The 20,874-nt window shown below is 44.4% G+C and overlaps 1 protein-coding gene across 10 annotated transcripts in view; it reads right to left on the bottom strand.

Annotated features, from left to right (window-relative positions):
• The window catches only part of KMT2C (lysine methyltransferase 2C), a 189,773-nt gene that overhangs the window by 2,939 nt on the left and 165,960 nt on the right, over positions 1-20,874 (bottom strand). For 9 of the 10 annotated variants that reach the window (XM_040085195.2, XM_040085215.2, XM_040085223.2 and 6 more), the window contains 17 exons: positions 20,259-20,337; positions 20,071-20,134; positions 17,748-17,980; positions 13,226-14,917; positions 11,751-11,963; positions 11,179-11,343; positions 9,816-9,957; positions 8,552-8,699; positions 7,561-7,739; positions 7,308-7,462; positions 6,869-7,121; positions 6,161-6,300; positions 5,169-5,273; positions 2,174-3,293; positions 1,079-1,215; positions 776-918; positions 343-511 (listed from right to left, as the gene is read on the bottom strand). In XM_040085195.2, coding sequence (XP_039941129.1) covers positions 343-511; positions 776-918; positions 1,079-1,215; positions 2,174-3,293; positions 5,169-5,273; positions 6,161-6,300; positions 6,869-7,121; positions 7,308-7,462; positions 7,561-7,739; positions 8,552-8,699; positions 9,816-9,957; positions 11,179-11,343; positions 11,751-11,963; positions 13,226-14,917; positions 17,748-17,980; positions 20,071-20,134; positions 20,259-20,337 — 5,137 coding nt within the window. The remainder of the gene's footprint in view (positions 1-342; positions 512-775; positions 919-1,078; positions 1,216-2,173; positions 3,294-5,168; positions 5,274-6,160; positions 6,301-6,868; positions 7,122-7,307; positions 7,463-7,560; positions 7,740-8,551; positions 8,700-9,815; positions 9,958-11,178; positions 11,344-11,750; positions 11,964-13,225; positions 14,918-17,747; positions 17,981-20,070; positions 20,135-20,258; positions 20,338-20,874) is intronic. The other variant, XM_040085205.2, reaches the window with a different exon arrangement.

Genomic DNA, 20,874 nt, shown 5'->3' with positions numbered 1-20,874 from the left:
CAGTTTTGAGGAATAGGCTAAAAAAAACCAAACAACAAACCACCCCAAAACTTAAAACCCCCCTTTTTCTAGATGACCATAACAAATTAATTTTTAAGATTATTTACAATAATTAGAAAGAAATCTTACTTAAGATACATCTGTGCAATTGATGTGCCACGTAAAAATTGCCAATTTTGGAACGAGACTGGAAGGAATTTTGCAAAAGGTTTAGTTTCAAATTTTCATCCGGATAAATACGTATATGTAAAATATGACATCTACGAAATGTAGCTGTTAAGCAGGTATTAATAAAAGCATATGTAATTTTTTAAATACCCATTTCCTGAAGTTGGAACTGACCTGAATGCGAGAGCGAGCCAGGTACACGTTGGATTTCCACTCGGTTTTCATCTTGCGGTACTGAGAGGACTTGGAATGGACGAACTGTTTGCTGTAAGGCGCGTTCAGCTCCCCCGTCACTGTGCTCTGAAAGGACTTCGATGTGCTGGTGCTATTCAAGGTGTGAGGCCTGTAGGAATTGGGCATGTAACAGGAAAGAATACAAGAAAAACTGAAGATTTCTCTGAAAACAGCCAGGAAACCCAATAAAAATCCTCTCAGACATACAGACACTTAAAGCCAGCTAGCGGAGACACAAAGCAGTTCCTCTGACTGGGGCATGCACATTCACAGCCAAGGACGACAGGGTTTGTAAGCAGCAGACGAAAGCACAAATAACCCTAAAGCAGCCTATAAACCCTGGGCTGTACTATGTGAAATTAAAACAAAATACCTTAACACAAACCTCTTGACATGGGTACTCATTTTAGGCTCGGCACGGGCACAGCCCGTGGGGTTGATGGCAAGAGGGAGTTCCATTAAGGGGTTTCGGCCATAGCGGAAAGTGTAGTTCTCACAGGCCTCAACCCCTGGCAGCTGCAAAAAAAAAAAAAGAGAAAGAAAAATTACAAATAATTACGTGTTAAATTACGTGTGAAGCAAAATGTTTACTTCCCCACGCTTCTTCCTGTCCCCCTTCTCATGTGTCTGTCCAGCAAGTGGGATGATCCAGCGAGGACTGGGGTGAGGAACTCACCGATTCTGCAATCCTGGCCACTGCAGACACTGTCAAACCAAAGAGGTCTTCACCCTTCAGATAGCCAGGGAACAGCTGGAGCATTTCGGATTCTTTTCTAACAGAAGCAACGGGCTCCAGGATTTTATCCCACACACCTGCACAACCATTGGGAGAGAATTACAGTGATTCAAAAAATAAAAACTACTGCACTTGGTTTTAAAACAGATGCCTGAGGACGTGGGAACCACAACCCAGCACTGAGAAAGCTTTTGTCTTTGATTGCCTATGCAAACAGGGCAGGATCTAAAAAGTGAAGGGGAGAATGATTTGTTGAGTTGCTGATTTTTGGGATTTAACAAATCCCAAACAAACGCACCATTAATTCTTGCACCCTCAGTTCTCAGAAATGAAGCTTTCAGTGCTCTCAGCATGGAAACTTTCAGTTCCTCTGACAAGAGCATGGATAAAATCTTCTCTTGAGAAATCCTGCACAAGTATGATTTACAGAAAATACACAATATATTCTATCTCCCCTGATTGTTTGTAGTCAGTGCTCCTTCTGTGAGGGTACCAGCACCCATGGGACCAAGGCCTTGAGACCCAGAGGGTTACAGGCCTCCAGCACATCCACGAGCCAGTTTCTAAGACCTGCCCATAATGTTTACAGGCAACCTGACATTCTGCACCCTGACAGAGACATTACTCACCCTGAGAACAATGTGGTCACTCAGCTGTTTTTAGAGCTCCCTAACTTGAGCCCACTGATCTGAAGTGCTCTGTGTTTAAACAGAGCAGTGGCTCTGTGTTTAAATGAAGTCACTGTTCATGAAATTGAAACTGCGCTGACTTTCCTACTACTTTAGTTCATTTTCAACGCTCAGTCTTGGTTTTCTCTGTGGACTTGGAACAATCCTTCTGATCTGCAGCTTATACATTTTCTTCAGAAGTGTCCAGTCTCCACAGCAAGGTATTAAAATCGGGCCCTGGAAGCTCACTATAAACATTATGTTAGAACAGCGCCTGCAACAGTTGTTTCAAACAGGTTCTGTACCACAGGAATCAGCAGCGCCACGAAGAACAGCAAAGCCACAAATCTTAGTTCCCGAAATTTACCTTTAGGCGTCGTGTCAGTCAGAACCAGATCCTCGTGGCCCTGCTCCACCACCTTGATGACGAAGAGCGGGAGCCCGTCCTTCTCCTCGATGGAGCAGAGGTAGCGGCAGCGCCTGTTGGCGTACCTCATGCTCCAGTACAGCCTGCTGGCCTCGTACCCCACGGGGAAGAGGGCTTTGGAGGAGTGGAAGGCCTGCATCTGCTGTGGCAGCAGCTGGCCCACGGCGTGGAAGATGAGGCTGCCCACACGGAAGGTGTGGTCGCGCTCCCCGCGCTGGACGATGCTGGCGATCTGCCGCACCTCGTCGCGCTGCACGTACACCCTCCGGAACACGGCGAAGTAGCTCAGCTCCTGCTCGTGAGTTCCCTTTGGTTTGTGCATGGGGCAAAGCATGGTCTTGTCTTTAAAAAACATGCATTGTGCTTTAATGGCACAGGTAAAGTGATAAATGTTGGTGCACCTTAACCTGTGGCAACCGCTGGTGGCACCCATTTTGTGACAGAACATGCATTTCATCTGCAGGCCTCTTCGCAGCGCTAGTTCCACGTTTATTAAGGCACCAGCTTGTGTCTCGTAGACTTCTGTAGACCAAAGAGCACAGTTCAAATGGACCCAAAGGTCTAAATCCAGGTTGAGAAGCCTTGCTGGTCCATCGGTTAATCCGTCACCTTCCTCGTGACAGAAGCAACATTTCCTGTAGTCTTTAGGCACGGGGTCTGGTTTAAGGGTTGTGCCCAGTTTTTTAAGGAATTCATCTATTTCTTCTTCACAAGGAGGTTTGAACGATCCTTTAGGAATCACGATCTGAATGCTCCACTTTTTCCATTTCATCCCTTTCCATTTCTTACTGGGAGGCCGGCAGTCCTCGAGACTGCTGTGTATTGCTTTTAACCTGGGCTTGAGCTTCACCGTTACCTTCAGCTCATCCGGTTTCGCCTCTACCTTGGCTGCTTCAAAGGCAGGGGGGAACATGATGGGAGGTGATGAGGGTGGAGAAACCTTCTCCTGCAGCTGAGGCAGACAGTGGACGTCCAAAGTGGAGATGTTGTTGCTGTACTGGTGGAATGCTTTGGGCGGCCTCTCCTTCATCGGCGACTGTGGCAGGCTTGGGACCGATTCCTGACAATCAACAGAAAACTCTTTAGGAAAAAGATCCCAAACTCATTAATCATTAAATATAATCCAGAAACGTGGGCAGCTCAGTATGGGAGAGGCTTCTCCAAATGCCTGGAACCACGATGCAACAACAGAGAAAAGATGGAAATGATCCTGACCCATGTTACCACAGCCTGGGCCAGGATTTGGAGCAGGAAATTCTCCCAACCTACCTAGAACATGGTCCCCTTTAGTACATGAGAGAAAGGACAAATAATCCTTTGTCCAGGTTCTGAATGCAAAACTCCTCAACTGCCCTCAGCGAGCTGACTGCCAGCTTTAGTTCTCAGAGATTCTTAGAAAGTTTTGTTACAACACAAAGTAATCTTAAAATATGGGTCACAGGACTAATTTAAAGCCTAAGAATCTGGTATTTGGTAGAAGTGGAAAATTTAGAACAAATGCCACTTTTTTTTTTCCCCGGAAACAAGTGAGGAGGAATTCCTGCAGGGCTCTGGATTAGATACAACTCGAGGACTTAAACTACTCAGTCACAGTAAACAAGAATTATACCTGCAGAGATTTATGGGAAAAACAAAACAAACCCCAAAACAGACAACACAAAACAAAACAAAAACCAACCAACTAAAAAAAACCTAAGAGAGAAAACAAGAGCAACAAAGGAAGCTTAGATTATGAAGTGCTTAACGTGGTTTGTGTGATTAATCTTGAAAGAGTAAATTAAAGGATCAAGAGGCTGAACATGACATTTAATTAACTTAATCAAGTACATGCTGATGCACTTGCAGAGGAATGTTATTTTGTTTATACACAACTGAAAATGAGCTACAATGGGACACTGAAAGGATATGATGCACACAGCGTTATCTTCTCCAGTGCTGTTTTTTTTTAATTCAATTCGTCCTGAGAAAGTAAGTAGGATGCACTTGAAGAAGGCTTCAAACTATACAGCACTATGAGAACACATTAACTAGGTAAAGCTTGAGGCACACAGCCTGTTCTGTCCAATGGTTTAGGGGAAAAAAGATACATTCAATCTAGAAACAGTGGAAGAAAAGTTAGTTGAAAGAAGTACTCAAAAAAATTTAACTGTGAGAAACTCAGCAAGATCATTCAGTCTTCAGTGAAGACTGTTTCACTTTTAATGAAATTGGATAAATTTAAGTCCACCTTCTTCTGACACTGAAGGAGTCAGATGTCAGACACCCCTTACAGTGTCTGCAGGTAGAGAACTACAGCAGAACATTTCTCAGGGACCACCTGAAGAATTCCCTGGCTTAATTCCACCTACAATTGAATGAACTTTTTCAGATGTACTTCTCCAGTAATAAGAACCTCCTTTTCCTGGTCTCTGTCAGCTCACAGGCTCCTTACTGGTGTTTTTGTAATCAATGCTTTCAAATGGCAGCTTCACACAGATAAAGTCAGGGAACAGGATTCTGTTTTCCCAGTTACACTGAACACATTAAACTCTTTTTAACAAACTTGCTGCTCAATTATTATTTTTCACAGCTGTAATTTTAATTTTAACTGAATAAGCCAAATCCAAATGCAGGACATACCCCTTAAAAACGTAGCTGGGGTTATTTACAATGCCCAGAGAACTTGAATGACTGACTTTTTGAGACTGCATCTTCAAAGCCCGTGAGGGCAGCCAAAGGTGGTGGCTTTTCTGCCACACATCTGTCAGACACAAAGTTCTGCAAATATAATTTTTACTTCACGCTGCCGGTTCGGAACCTCAATGTTTGAATATAGAATAATTAATTTATAAACCTCTCAAATGAAGTGCAAGCTTTCCTCTCGGCCCCTTCTGGTCTCCAACAAATAGCTGCAATAATTTCAGCTCACTCGGGTCTGCCAGTGTTTGATACTTACTTTGTTCTCTGAGTTTTTTGCTTGCACAGCTGCTGAATAAAGAACAAAGCAGTTGTTGCTACAGAATACAATGTCCTTCATTTTATCTGAGCCTTCTTGGGAATCCTGGGAATCAAACGCAGAAGAGATGAAGTGCATTTTAATACCATTCTTCACATAGCAAGTGTAATGAAACAAGTCTTCCAATCTGGTTGGAAACTCTTTCATTTGTAGAACATTTGTGAAATAATGAGGAATGCTGTGATATAAATACTTGATTATTTGACAGGTAATCTGATGTTACCACCACCTACGCCCTTGTTCTTCAGCATTTCCTGCCTTTCACAGAAGTTTAACAATCAAAATAAACATTCTACACCATGCACCCATCTGCTCCATAGGCAATCTTGCAAAGCAAAATCCATTTTGTTTTATCTTTAAATTGCAAAAGAATGTCTCATTTCAGCTTAATCAAAGCCAGATCACACTGTTTTATCTACTGATCCATCTGCAACACCTTACTGGGAACTCAGTGCATTCCTGCCTGCGTGAACACTTTACTCCATGCAAGTTTATGTCTTTGGGGGGTAGTCACCTCCTGGCCACTGAAGAGCAACGGCATTTTCTGAAGGAATGACAGTTCCCAGTGTAAGGACAAGAGACTGAAACTGAAATCTGATTCCTGCCCTTACAGTAATTCCTGACACAGCAACGTGGCTGCCTCACAAATGAGCTTTTTTGAACTGAGGTCCTTGAAGAGGTCAGGGAAGGAGCTTGGTATCAAAGCTTTGAGAACTCCCATAGATGGGACCTGTTTTATGAAATGTACTGGAAGTCATTTTGTACCAGTAACAACAACTCTGCCATTTTCCAGCTGTACTACAAATGTGCTAGAACGTCCCACCCTGAATTAGGACACGCAAGGAAGCTGAAGTGCTCTGGGCCAGCAGGACAAGCAGGACTTGGTGCCATCCCTTGCTTTAAGTCCCTGCCCATGGCACCTCAGCACTGACCTGTTTGAGGAAGGGCAGATCTTTGAAGGATTTCCTCACGCCACTGCCCAGAACCACGACCTTGCAGTGGGAGCACCAGCGAGGCCTCAGTGCTGAGCCTTCTGCCACGTTCTGGCTGTGATCCTTGTAGCCAGCCAGACCTAAGGAATGGATTATCTGTCAGAGGCTGTACCGGTTCAAACCAAATTTATCAGAGATCACAGCATTCTTCACTGGTCTAGCACCCTCCTGGACAGGGCATGGAAAGAGGGCATTCGATCTTGACCTGACAGATAAATTGTATAACTCTGACCTAAAAGAATGCAAACCAGGCAAAACCACATCCTTGTGTAAAAAATGACAAAATAAACTAACAAAGGAATATAGGCTTAAACAATCATGTCAAGCTTTTCAGTATGGGAACAATCTTTCTGAATGATGTATTTAAAACCAGACTGGACAAAAAAACCCCACTAATAATGTTAGGAATTATGGGAGAAATGCCTCACTGACAGTGATGTAAACAGACAATGGAAATCAGAGATGGATGAGAACTACTCATGGTTAAATCCAAGAACATCCACATGATCACATAAGAAGAGCAAAGATTTATCTGGAACAAGAATCAATTATTGATTTTTAGAGCATGGATTCACGAGGCTGAAATGCATCAATACTGACCCAAGTCAAACCCTGGTACTGAACACTTGGAAGTTAAAGCCCACTCACCATTGCTGTTGGCAGGGAATGGCACATTGGGCTGCTTCAGTCCATAGGGCCCCACGATCCTGGCAGGTGCCATGGATCCTGCCTGGGGACCCTGCAGGAGCAAGTGCTGCCTGTACTCCACAGATGGGTTCCCTCTGTGAGTGGTGGTGGCTGCCATGGAGGATGGGACATCTGGAGCATTGCTGACCTCGTAACTGTTGGGAATCCTGACATGGAGCAGGTTGGAGAATGCTGCTACGACGCTACTGATGTTCTAAAAACAGCAATAAAAACAAACCTTCACTTACATCTGACAAGCAGTTCAGACAATAGAGATACAAACTATTAGAAGATTGCAGCAGCAGTGTTTCTGCACTGTAACCCCCCCAGAGTCACAATATATCAACCACATTAACTGCGGTTGTACTCTGTGTATGTAATACAGGCTTACTCCTTTTACCTCAGCAGCTGTGGGATGTAAAGTGATTGCTACAGAGATAAGGCCAGATTTAGGACCATTCTGGGATGGTCCAAGCTGGGAGGAGAAGAAGCCAGAACCAGGTAACGCTCCTGAACCGGGTTCTGCTTTTATGTAATTCCTTTTGGCTTCTGAACCTGAAAATAAAAAAGAATACAGCACGTTAATACTACACTCATGGGAACAGAGAGAAAAACAGTGCTAGTTATAAGTGTTCACTCTGCTGCAGCCTCACCTTTCCCAGTGCTGCTGGGCAGGATGGGAATGATGGGAGATGGGACAGGTTCTGGGTTCTCCTCCTTTACAACAGACAAGTCTGGGTAGCGACTGATCTCCATTCCCACCACACTTTCAGGAGAGGAAGAAGGAACAAAGCTATCAGGAGTGTCCCTGTCCTCACAGTGATCTTGAACCCTGGAACAAAACCCAAAAAAGACATTTTGGAAATGGACTAAACTTCTGGTAAGCCAAAGCTGTAAATCATGACAGGGAACTAAAATGAACTTGCTTGCTGCTACTGGTCAGGGAACACAAGTAGGTGATTGGCCATCACCTCTGGGTATCTCATATTCCATTGCACACATATTCCATTTCTTGGGAAAGATCCATGGAGAAACACAAAGACACTAACAAAGCCAAACCCTCTGTTCCCCATGGCTCTGTCTACCAGGGAAAAGAATGAGTATTTAATATTTGAACTGTTTTAATATTTAAACTGTCTGGCCTTTGTCCACATACAGGCTCCGATGTTTCACAGACACCCATATTTTGGGCAGGCAAATGAAATGGAGGCAAAAGGGAAGATTTCTGCAGGCAGATTCAGTTCCAGCCAGTGTTTCTCACCCGGGAAACTGAGTGGAGCTGTGCACTTTCAGGCTGGCTCTTGCACATTCCTGCTGCTGCAGCAGTCACCTGTCACTACAGCACCACACTGCTCCAGGAAAAGCACCTATTTTTGTCATTTTCTTCCACTTTTAAGAGATCAAGGTAAGGAATTCCTAACAATTTAACAGAATCTGGAGTCTAGCAATGGCTGGAATCACCTACTTCACTATGCTGCTCTCTACACGTGGAATGTTAAGAATTAAAATGATCCCATTTCATTCTCTGCCCTTCTGTGGCTGTGCACAAAGGATTTTGTTTCCCCACACCTTCACAGTCTCATCCACCGAAAGATCACAGAATCTGCTCCAAACACCTTTTTGAAGATGTCAAGGAAAACTTACCTTAGCTCCTCCTGGTTGTTGTGAGGTGGTGTTGGAAGCGAAGCAGGAACATCCACGGTTTTGGGGCCCTGAGCCATTGCTCTGGCTAATAAATCATCCTGTGGTCTGAAAGGCAACTGGAACTGCTTCGGCCCCAGAGCTTTGGTAACTGAAACCAGAAAGGCACAGCACAATGAGACATCTGGGCAGCCCTTTCAGTGACAGACAAGCTGCCTGCTGGGTCTGGGTGGGGCCTGATGTGACACCACTCTCAGACACTTGGGAGTTCAAAAAATTGTGACCACTCAAGATTAACTTCCATTTTTACAAAAACCTGCCAATTTTGAGCAAACAGGGCTTGAAAGGTTTTTTGAGTCTGTCTTCTGCCACTAAGAGAGGATGTCTGTTTACTTAAAAAACCCGCAAAAGTACAAAAAAATCAACGATTTTGTAACGACAAAGGAAAAGGGGTGTGAAAAAAAAGGATTTTAATCACTGAATAGTCTTTACAAATAGCCAGTATGAAGAATAGAAAGCAATTTCAACTGTCCAAACTGTAAGCATCAGGAAATACATACTGACTGCACAAATTCTGGATAGGCTGCTTTGAGCTCACTCAACCAAGGAGCTCATACCAGTCATTTGTACTGGACCCAAAAAACTGATCTTTAGGTTTTCTCTTTCAGTTCTTAAGAGTGTGTGTAGCTCTGAAGATGTTTTTGGACAGGAACAAGGCAAAGGCACTGACACCTGACACTATACTGGTATAAAATCTTGCTGGCTAGTAATGATTATAACCTTGAAAAGTCTGGGCATTTTGTTTTTGTAAAGGCGTATGGCAACTGAGAAGCATCTCCTGGAGGAGACTTGAGAGGAGACCTCCCTGCAGCCTCCAGGTTCCTCATGATGGGGGGCAGAGGGGCAGGTGTGGCTCTCTTCTCTCTGGTCACCACTGAAGGGACCCACGGGAATGGCCTGCAGTCGTGCCAGGGCAGGTTTAGGTTGATGTTAGACAAAGGTTCTTCACCCAGAGCGTGGCTGGGCACTGAACAGGCTCCCCAGGGCAGTGGTCACAGCACCAAACCTGACAGAGCCCCAAGAGCATTTGGACAACGCTCTCAGGCAGGAGGTGGGATTGTTGGGGGTGTCCTGGGTGGCACTGGGAGCTGGACTCAATGACCCTTGAGGGTCCCTTCCAACTGAGCACATCTGGTGATTCTAAGATGTGTTCTGCCATCTGCTACCAACAGCACTGACTTGACAGAACCAACACAGGGAGCCTTACCCTCGTGGCCTCCCAGCACTCCGGCCTTGCCAGCGAGTTCCTCCGTGGTGGCGAAGCCATTGACCAACTTCTGGCAGGCCACGGGCGGTGGCGTGGGAGGGAGAGAGGCCGGGGGGGTCGGGGGATTGCTCAGATTGTTCTGCTGCAGGACATGAATTGGAGAAGCATCAGTCAGGGTGGAACACAAGGAGAGAACCTGCCTTGTTCCAGTACCGGCCAATGTAACCCACTCAGGGTTTTACACCCAGATGCAGAACTGATATGCAGCCATAGCTGATACCCAGGCATGTGACAGAAAGGTACCTACTGTACGAAACACAATGAAAGGCTTTTCTTACATCAGTGCTATCAGAGAAATAGCTCACATGAGTAAACACTGCCAAATACATTAGCAAATACATTACCAAAAGAAGATGTGGCTAAACTGTTTACAAAAATGCACAAAGAACCTTTTAACTCAAACGAGTTCCTACCGTTTCAGCAAATCCATGCTGAGTGAGCTGTTCCACAGTGATTCTCCACCACCGTGAACAAACCAGCATCCCCAGCTGTCCCTAAAGGGGAAGCTGCTTCATGTTCAGCACAGGATGAGCTGTCACTGAAGCAGCTACCACGGAGCAGCAGATACTCTGCAAGTTCATACTCTGGGCTACTTCTCACCAGTTTATTCAACTGCCCATATTTTAAATGAAAATTAAATGAAGACTTCACTATCTGTTGTTGCTGCAGTCATGGCCACAAAGCTAATCCTCATTACTTACTTGACCACAACAACTATTTCTGTAGGTCCCATTCTCAGCTTTGAAAACACCGCTGGTTCTAACAGGTTTTTGTATTAGGGTAACCAAGCAGCAAATTTGATTCTGTCTGTTCAGTACCCCACTGCCCTTCCAATATTGCCACTCTGATCTCAGAGACAGAGCTTTAAATGCTGTGGGTTATTAACTCATCAGCCAACAGTCTCTTTTGTTCAGAGTTCCCAGGTTCTTAGGGCTTGGTGGGCAAGTGAGAAAGTCTATCTCTTATTTAATTCACGTTAAGAAATGCTTTAATGCTTTCAATGAATTTGCAAAGTACTGAGAAACAGTCTTTTCTGCTCCACAAAACTGTAATTACAATCTTCATTATTTAGCATCCATTTGTTAAGAGTATTTGTGGTTTTTAATTAGTTTACAACAACACAGTTTCCAGAACCAATATCCACATTCAGAGAGTAAAACAATGGTGACTGTTTTGCACTATTTAGTCTAGCAATAGAAGGTTATTTTTCATCTAGTTGCATAAAAGGCAAGAACTCTGACTAGTAGTAATAATATCATGGACTTCTCTTCCCACACAGCAGAAATTCAGATTAAAACCATACCTTGTAAATGAGCTGGGAGTAGTAATCTGAAGCCCCATCAAGAGTAGCACTACCAAAACTTCCCACAAGTCGATTTCCACCATTTAGTTGGCCACTGCCATAGGGGAGAAAGTGTGCAAAGCTCACTCCAATTATTGGTTCCACCAAAGGCAGAAGAGAAAGTTGCTGTATTAAAAGAAAAAAAGAAGTCAGAAATTAAGTATAAAACAGCACACTGCAATTCTCCAGTCAGTAGAGTGGTATCTAATTTAAAAGAAGAATTGGAATTTATCCACTGTCAGGGAATTGTCAAACACAGGACTCTCTGTTAAGGAATGTGGTCCCCTGTTCGGCTCCAGCTCACTGCCAGATCATCCAGAAGAACTCTGTGGCTTTGGGACTACCTGCCATGTCAGCCTACCTTCCAAAATTAAACAAAACCCCAAACTTCAATTTCCCTGATTTTGTGGAAGTTCACATTTTCCCCATCCTGCGCTCAAAATTCAACTTAAGCATCAACGTCACTTCCACTGGGAGAAATCCACTGTTCCAACTGGCCTCAGGCCTGCCTTTCCCAGTCCCTGCACACTCACCTGTTTCAGCTGGATGAAGGTATCTGCATTAGGATAAACAGCCTGCTTTTCTTCTTCCTCTTTTTTCCTTTTCTTGGACCGAGGAGCTGCCTTCTCTCCCGTCCTCTGAGCCCGCTTGTTTCTCTGCTTCTTGGTTTCAGGTCCTACATCTGTTCTCTGGAGCTGGCTGTTACTGCACCCAAATGCACCTTGCATCTGGGCTCCTGCAGTTTGCTGGTGTGAAAAAAGGAAGTGCAGCAGAATTTTTGACATGTTAATACACAGTTCACTCTCGATTTACTGCACGACTCTGAAAGCACAGGCACAGAGTAATAAATCTCACTGAAAACAAAGTGTATTTTACTGGCAGGTGGAACTGCTGAACTGTCCCTACAGACAGAATTATGACCTCCCATTAACACCACTGACATCTGAAAACATCATTAAAAACTCACAGGCCAGAAACATTCTCTTCTGAATACCCCCTCAAATAAAGTTACACGTGCACAAAACCTTGGAGATGTTCACAAGGGCCTAATGAAAGACAGACTTCGTGGCAGAAGAAAGGTGTGGAAGTTAATATAATACAAAATTATTTTGAGGCTAGAAAAAAAAACAAGTGTTCTGAAGCATATCTGGATTGTACCACTTGCTTAAATACTTCCAGTACAAATCTGCCAAGCCTTTCCTCCCACAGAAGAATAGCTGGGTAAAAGGGATCAGAATGGGACTCTAATGCTACAGGGGCAAGCCAAAAGAAAGTCTATTTAAAAAAAATCCATTATTATTTTAAAAAGCTCTACATGACCCCTACCACCAGTATTCTAATATTCCTATCACATGTTTTAACTTTAGATATTTAACACTTATTTACCTGCTGCTCACAATTACCTTAACTTTCATGAGTATTTTTTCCTTTTAAATACATTTGAATTTTATTTTAAGAATTAATTTAGGCAGTCAAACCCCAAAAGCAGAGATTAAGATTACAATAAAATGACCAAGTCTAAGTGTAAAGTGTATCCTACCTCCACAGAAAGCACCTTTCTTTAGGTCTGTTTTTAAAGACCTTATAAACTGATAAATCACACAGAGGACTCAGGTGGAGAAAGGAGCACCCAGACACACCACGTTCTGTACAGACACATGCCAGTGAGTAATTAGGAATCATACTGTAAAATCCTGCCTTAATATTAGGAAGTGGTATTTCTTAAAGACACTTTTCTGAAGAAATTTTTTTTTTTCCTTTTTTTTTTTTTCTTCCCTTTTTAGTGATTTCTGAATATGCTGACCTAAGAAGCCACATTAAAATTTATTCTTTTGTTTCAACACAGGTGATTTACTTGTGGAGAAAAGGCAGGAAAGAGGCAAAAGTTCCTTAAAGCTGTTTCCTCCACCCTCGTACAGGTAGGTTATGTTCCCACAATGCCCAGGGTAAGGTACAGACTGGGCTTGGACTGCTGACCACAGTGCAACAAAACCAGTAGCAGGCTCACCATTCCTTCAGCTGGACTCTGCTTCTCTGCTAACTTTTTATCCCCAGAAGCCTCCTCTTCTGCTCGGCCACTGCTCTCCAGTTTCTGATTCAGCAGAGATGAGGATTTCTTGTTTTTTAGCAGGTGTTTCAGCAGTTCATTCCCTGACTCCCCTTTGGCTGCCGGAGCCCCGGGTGGCTGTGCTGGACTGGGAGCTGAAGAGGTTGGCTGTGAGGTGACCTTATCCTCCTCCACCTTAATACTGCTTGGATTTTCTGGTTTAGGCTCAGCTTGACCTGAGCATTGATCACTTTCTGCCTTTTCCAGTTTCACTTCTTGGAGGCTGCTGGGTGTGTCCATTTTAGCCTTTTCAGCCTCTGCAGTCCCCCCGGGCTGTTTCTGGGACACGCTGCTGCTGCTGGGGAGTTTCCCCTCCAGCTCTGGAGAGCTCTGGCTCTCCCCTGGGTTGGATGTCGAGGGGCCCAACAGCTCCAAGGGCTCCTGCTCATCCTGGTGCCGTGGCTCATTGGGGGTGTTCACTGTGGGGGTGGAGGTAGCATCAGAAATGGTTGGGGTTGACGGGGCAGTGATATCCGAGTGCGGAGTCGACGGGGCTTTTACGGACTCGGCATCGTCGTCCTTTTTCTTTTTCCGTGTCCTTTTCTTTTTGCCTTTCTCTTCTGGGATTATGTCAGAATACAGCTGGATGAGAGACTGGCCTGCTACAGGGATGTTTGCAGCCTGGGGCACACCAGTGTCCGACCCACACGGGGCACTGCCCCCCAGCACCGGAGATGAAGGTACGGCAGAAGGGAACGGAGGCCTGACCTGGTTCTGCGTAAAGGCAGCCCCAGGGAGGTTCCCGTGAGTTTGTTTTACATTATGGAAATTGGGGGCTCCACCTGGAGCAGCAGATGTATCAGCTCCAAAAGCTGCAGGTCCCACTGGCCTTCTCTCTGTGCCTTGCATAAAACTGGTGGCAGGAGGGGAGGTGACAGCACCTTGCTGCAGGATCTGTCCCATCTGCTGCTGCTGCTGCTGCTGCGGGGACGGCTGCAGGGGCCGAGGGGTTTGCATGAAATCACAAGGCAGCTCAGAATTGAAGAAAGGGATCTGAGATAAGGATGTTTTGTTATTCAGTTCAGGCCCCATCATACTGTGCTGCTCCAGCTCCATCCTCTGCTGCAGAGCTCTCTGTCGATCCACCTCCTGCATCAGCTGGATGCGCTGCCGCTCCTGCTGCTCCCGTAAGCGCTCCTTCCGCTCCCGCTCCTGGAAGCTTTCACTGAAAGGGTTGTTGTCCTCAAACTCCACCCTCGGGGGTGGCCCTGACTGTGCAGCTGCATTTGGGCCAGGCACGGGAGCCGGGGCACCAGGGGCAATTGGCAACGGTGTCATTGGAGGCTGCATCCTCGCTGGGTTCATGGAGATGTGACCCGCAGCGGCGCCGGCAGGTTGCCATCCGGATAAATTCGGCATCCTGGTGGGGTTGGATTGCCCAGGGATCACCACTGCGTGCTGCTGATGCTGGAGCTGCTGTGCCACCATGGGGAAGCTCTGCTGATTCATTGCTGGTGCCGCTCCTGCTGGAACCATGGGAGGCTGGGCCTGCACCCCCGGCATTATGGAATGCGGGGCCATCCCGCACTGCTGCTGCTGCTTGATGCGGTACTCCTCGATCAGCTCCGCGTGCTCCTTCTGCTGCTTCCGGATCTAAACATGGAAACAGGCGTTACTCACCTCTGCCACAAACCACAAACTGGCCGTGTGAGCGGCATAAACCATCCAACTCACCGCTGCAGCTCCAGGAGACAACGGACCTCAGGCCAAACCAGCATTTCTGCAGTGCTTCTAATGCTAAACAGCCATTATTTCATCAGAAATACTCCCCAGCCCAAGACTTCAAACAAAACAGCAGTGCCTCAAAGTTCTAATTACACACCAAGACTGCACTGTGCTAGAGAATATACAAACCTAAACCAGCAGTGATCCTTGTCCTACAGATCTCATCATCTGTGCACAGGATACAAACAAGTTGAGAACAGACAGGAAAAGGGAAACAGTGAGATCACATCAGCAACATTTTAAAAAGACGTAACTGGAAAAGTTTGCAGGAAAACAGTGATGGATATCCCCATTTGTTCACAGGCAGATCCTCAAACATCTCACGTCAGATGAAAATTCCAACTGCTGCTTGAAAATTGAAAACTTTAAGACCAAAATAAACTCAACATGGACACTACAAGTTATGCCTTGTAGTTTAATCCAACAGGAGAAATCGAGGGGAGGACACAACACTGTCAACTGGACAAGCAAGAGCCTTTCAGAAACTCTGCAGAGACCCAACTAAACTTGTCTCTAAAAAAACAAAAGGATTTGCAATCCACTGGTTGATGATACAAACATTATGGAAAATCTCCCTCTCACTTCTGTTCATTAGATTATGACTCCCACAGCTTATGTAGGGACAGAAAAACTCCATAATATATTTTGAATTGTGTGATAGCCCTCTCCTTTATCTGAAGCAAGGACTAAGACAGAAAGCTCAGGGTAACAGTGATGCCACAAGACACAAGTCAGGCTGCAGGAGAGATGCACCCAAAAGGTTATTTACACAACAATCCCAGGTCCAAGATGATGGATGAGTTCTGAAACTGCTGGATAAACAGTGCTACTGCACAGAGCCACTGACTGGATCCATCTGCACCGCACAGATGCAGTGCTCCAGGGCTTCTCCTTGGTCCTACAGGGCAAAACCTGTGCTGGCCCTGTGGGGCTGTACCATGAGGCACCCAAAGCACCACAACCTCCAGGGCCTGCAGGGGTGCATCAGTGACTGTCCCTGGAATGAGCTGAGGTGTCCAAAGCTCACTCAGAGGCCCTGAGCTGAGCTGGAGATTTCAGCAGTGCAGGGAGGCAGAGCCTGTGAGCACAGGCACAGTGCCACAGGGGCCATCTGGCAGCGTCTGTGTGGCCCCAAGCCTGGCCAATAACCCTGTCTCACAGCAGCTCTGGGCTCTCCTGTGTCCAGGACCAGCCACTCACAAGGAGCTTTTTCCTCTCTCCACACATACAGAGACCTCTCAAAAACTAACGGGAGCTTGATTGCAGAAAAATGACTTGATCTGATCTTGAAAGAGTGGCAAATTGCTTCCAATAGAAGGTGCTTAAAACTATACTTTAAATCTCATTTAAGCTCCTATAAGGTACAGAACAAAATGCTGCTTAGGACGTGGATGAATTGACTACTGGTCTAATTCAGTGGCTAAAGGGCAGTGGATGGCTTCTGCCAGCAGTAGATTAAACTTAAATTTAAAAATTACAAATAGGAGAACCTTAATTATGGGGCAGTAAATGGATCTGCCAGCAATGTCATGGTTAGCAGCTGTTATTTCAGTCTAACTCCACCTTAAGACTAGACTGTCATATGTATAATAAGGATTGGTTAAAGGGAAATTTTTTTGCATTTATTCTACTTGTGATTCATTGTGGAAGGGGAAAAAAAAATTATGTAGAAATAATTTACCCACTCCATCCCTCTTCCACACATGGAAAGATGAGACAACTAATATCCCATCCAGCACATACTTTGTCTTGAAGCAACACAACAGGAGTGAGAACTCGAGGGTCAGATATCACTCAGGACTTCATTCCAAGCTGTCTGCTGCCGAGTTTCTTCCTTCATACTAGTAAAGGATAATTCTAAAGCATTTTCCTTTTCAGCAGGACTAGTTGATCCTGACAATCGTACCAGATAATTTATATAAAATGTCTTGAGGAACACAGCACTAACTACTGGTGAGCAAAGCATATTAACAAAACTATCACACGTTTCATCTCACTTACTATCATCACAGTTACAATATGTGATATTCCAGCTGAATGTGAGGAAAAGAAAACAAAGCCTGGTGAAAGTGGTTACATGCAGAAACGGGCCCAGAAAGGCTGGGAAATTTTTTCCCCTGAAGACTCACAGAACTTGACTGACAAGGTGCTGAGTAACCTGATTTAATCATGAAGCTACTTCTGCTTTGATCATGACTAAAAGATCTTCAGACATCCCTTTGACCTGTGTTATTCCATGACACAATACTCATGATCAGCATCTAGGAATGAGGCAGACCACTAAACTAGCCTAACATGAAAGATATAATACAAAGAGATTCTCAAACTGTAAAAATACAAGATTGGGTTAGGAGGTTCCTTCAAGCCTTAAACAAAGCCCCGCATGCTAAAACTTTTCTCTGAATGTTTCATTTTTGCTTTGCATAGTGCCAGGAACTCTGCTGCAAGTCGTTTTGCCAAGGAATTCCCCTCTTCCCAAAGTACTAACCCAGCTTTTTATCGTAATGTTTGCCACAGAATGTTCCCCTGCAGCTCCAGTGTCACCACTCCAGAGCAATGCTGTCACATACACAAAACACAACAGGGAGCGGCTCCTTTAGGTAGAGCCCCACTGTGCCTTTCAGAAGATTTACAGGGAAGAGTTACTGCCACTGACAGCTCAGTGCCAAGGTGAACAGCCTGGATTCCAGATGATTACCTGATCTAGCTGTTTTTGGACCATACTTTGCTGCTCAGTAACATGTTTCAGCTGTTCTGCATCTTCCTCGGGGAACTCCCGGCCGGCTTTCTTGGCTGTGCGCTGTTTGGCTGACAGGGCCTTCTTGGATTTTCTGTGGGCTCCAATCTGCTCCTCCAGGTACTTCTGCTGCATTTGAAGAAGTTGTTGTGTATCCTGCAGCCATTCCTCGTATTGCTTTCTTTGTGAATCATCTAGAGAGAAGGGAAATGAAGTGTGATATGATTCTCATCCTGGAGATGAGGAGATGAGCTCCCATCCTACTTTTTAAAGCTCAAGTTTAACCATCAGGTTCCCCCCATTTTATTTTAAGAAACTAGTGGTCAAATTCAGCCAAATTTGACAGAGAATTCGGTATTTCAACAAGTAGTGTGCTCTTGGAGTGACTTGAGTAAATGAGACAGATATCCAAATTACTGCATTTGTGAGAGAAAACAGTTTTAGCGCAGTCCATTTCAGGAGATATCAGCCAGCTGTTGAGGCAGCAAACTTGCACTTGCCAGTGAGCAAATGTGGCTTTGAGAACTGCTACAGAACCCAGTGATTCCCTGTCCTGTCACAGAAGAGGGTACATGGAAGATCTCTGGAAGTCCTCAAGTACAAAGATATCAGGGAGCAAGGACATAAACTTACAGGAAACATGACCTGATTAATTCTGGTGTTTGCAGAAAACTGCTGTACATGCCAAATTTATTTTTATTACAGCTTCTAAGAAAAATATTAAAATGATCAATATCATCAAATATTCATGAAGTAAAAGAAAGACACTGTCTTTGTAAAAATCAGTTTGTCAGTGTCAGCCCTCAGCATGGGTTCTTCAGCACCAGTGCCATTTCCTGCCTCCAAAATAAATGCCTCTCATTTAGGCTGTAACTGAGACATTCCTCTTCTTTCAAATGAGAAATGCTCATCTGCCACGGGCAGTCCATTGCTCTCTGATGGTTTTCTGGAGGCAAAACAACTGTGACTGATAACACTTGACCTGCACTAAGCACAGGAAGCACGAGAGGACACTGGTGATGGTGCCATTTGTCTCCTGATTTTTCTCACATTTTGACTGAGCTGGGACACCACAAATAAGCAGAGATCTTCCTTGTGAAGATCCCTGTTTAACAGAGATAGCACACAGCAGCATTATTTCAATATAACCACGTCCTCCTTGTGCTCCAGGCCCTGCCACCTTCTAGTCTACGAGTCACTGTGTCAGTGACAGCTTTGTCTGAAGAGCTCAACTAAACCCACTCAGGGTGAGCTACAGCCTCAAGGTGCTCTCAGGGAAATATTCTGCTGAACTGATCCCAAAAACTGAGGGGACAATTGAGTGGAAACACTGAGAGTATCACGAGAAACATCAAAGTACTGAAATTTTAATGTGTTCTAGGTAAGAGTAACTACTACTGAACAAAAACCAGATTTACTCAAGTGCTCAGAACCCACCACCACCCAGCCAGAGCAGGGCCATGCTGAGTGCCATGTGAAATCTCACCACAAAGAATTAATACCGGTAACATTGTCAGAGCTCCTTATTGCATACTCAGTGCTGCTACTCTAGCTTCTGGAAAACGTGAAGGAGTTTACTTCTGCTTCTTATTCACAAATATCAAGTGAAGTATTTGTACTGATAGAAACACTTTTTTACACATGGTCTTCCTCTCCCAACATATGCTCAGTTTTAACTTCTGCTAATAAATCTTTCTCATCACAGAGACTAGGATTCACAATTGATCTAGGGCAGCCAGAAATATGGAATCCAAAAAGCTAGTGAAGTATATTTCTGCTTTCAACAGCTGTGCTTCACAGCCAGTCTTGCCTAACCAATGCCTGGAAAGCTTTCTCTGGTATTTGTTCAAATAACAATGATGCTGCACAAAACTTTCTGCTTCTGAAATAAAAAAATTCCATCAATACAAACAATTGTTCTCACTGAGCTCAGAATATTGCAACACAACCCAAGACCAGGTTTCTGATACAGCAGTCTGCCAGTTAATAGACTACTGCTCTCACACAAATCCAAATGATGTTAATTTTCTGTTTCCCTCTTTCCTTATGGTGTTTTGTTAATGATAGCTTCTAGAAAAAAAAATATTAGCAGCATTTACTGTAAACTCCTTCATTACCTAGCATCGTAATGATGAAATGACTCAATTTTAGAAATACGATTTTTTAATAGACAAGATCCATTTATGGATAATACATTTTAAAGAAAAGAGAAGCGTAAAAAAAAAACCAAACCAAACCAAACAAAAAAAACCCCCATACAATAAGTTATTAAATTTTTACTTACTGACAAAACCAGGACCAAAATTGGGAGGATTAGGTCTAGAAATCTGAGGTGTCAAACTTCCATCCTAAAAATTTCAGTAAAACACACAGAGAAGGATATTAAGTCATAATTCAATTAAAGTACCCCAAACCTAGTTATTGAACAGCTTTGTATCATTATTGAACAAGCCTGTTATCAAGTTGCAATACCTGTGTAATTGCCTGTTGCATATGATTTTGGCCTTCACTGGTCTGAGCCCCTGGCACTGGCTGACCCATAAAGGGAAACCTATTGATAAGCAGAAAGAGAAACTGTAACCTTGCAAATGGACATTTTAGGAGAGAGAGACAACTTCATTATGCTGAATTCAAACAAAGCACCCAAGTATTTTACAGACATTCACTTGAACTTCTGGACCAAACCTTTTGAGCATCTAGAGAATACAGACAGCATTTTGCCCTTGGCTGAAACTTTTGCATTTTACATTTTTCAGAGAGATGATGTAAATATGACCTGCTGTGCTAGAACAGTGAAAACACACACACACACACCGACACACACAAATCTGTGTTTGTATTTTAATATTTTATAATTTAACGAAAAACAGCTGAATGCATTCAGGTTTCCTGGTCACCATCACAATCAACTGGAGTTGGGTAAATGTACAGCTTGGGTAAGCAATTTATTATTATGGGGCACTGGACAGAGAAAACCCAGTTTGAAGGGTCACACAGAAAGAACAGGCACAGATCCTCCCTGGCTCATGGACTCCCCACCTACCCTAAGGACAGCCACAGTGCAGCCTGCACCATTCATGGCTCCTTT

The sequence above is a fragment of the Hirundo rustica genome, chromosome 1 (genome assembly GCF_015227805.2).
Source record: "Hirundo rustica isolate bHirRus1 chromosome 1, bHirRus1.pri.v3, whole genome shotgun sequence".
NCBI classification, from domain to species: Eukaryota; Metazoa; Chordata; class Aves; order Passeriformes; family Hirundinidae; genus Hirundo; species Hirundo rustica.
Note: the sequence above shows the minus strand (reverse complement) of the source record. Positions and strands in the feature narration are given on the sequence as shown.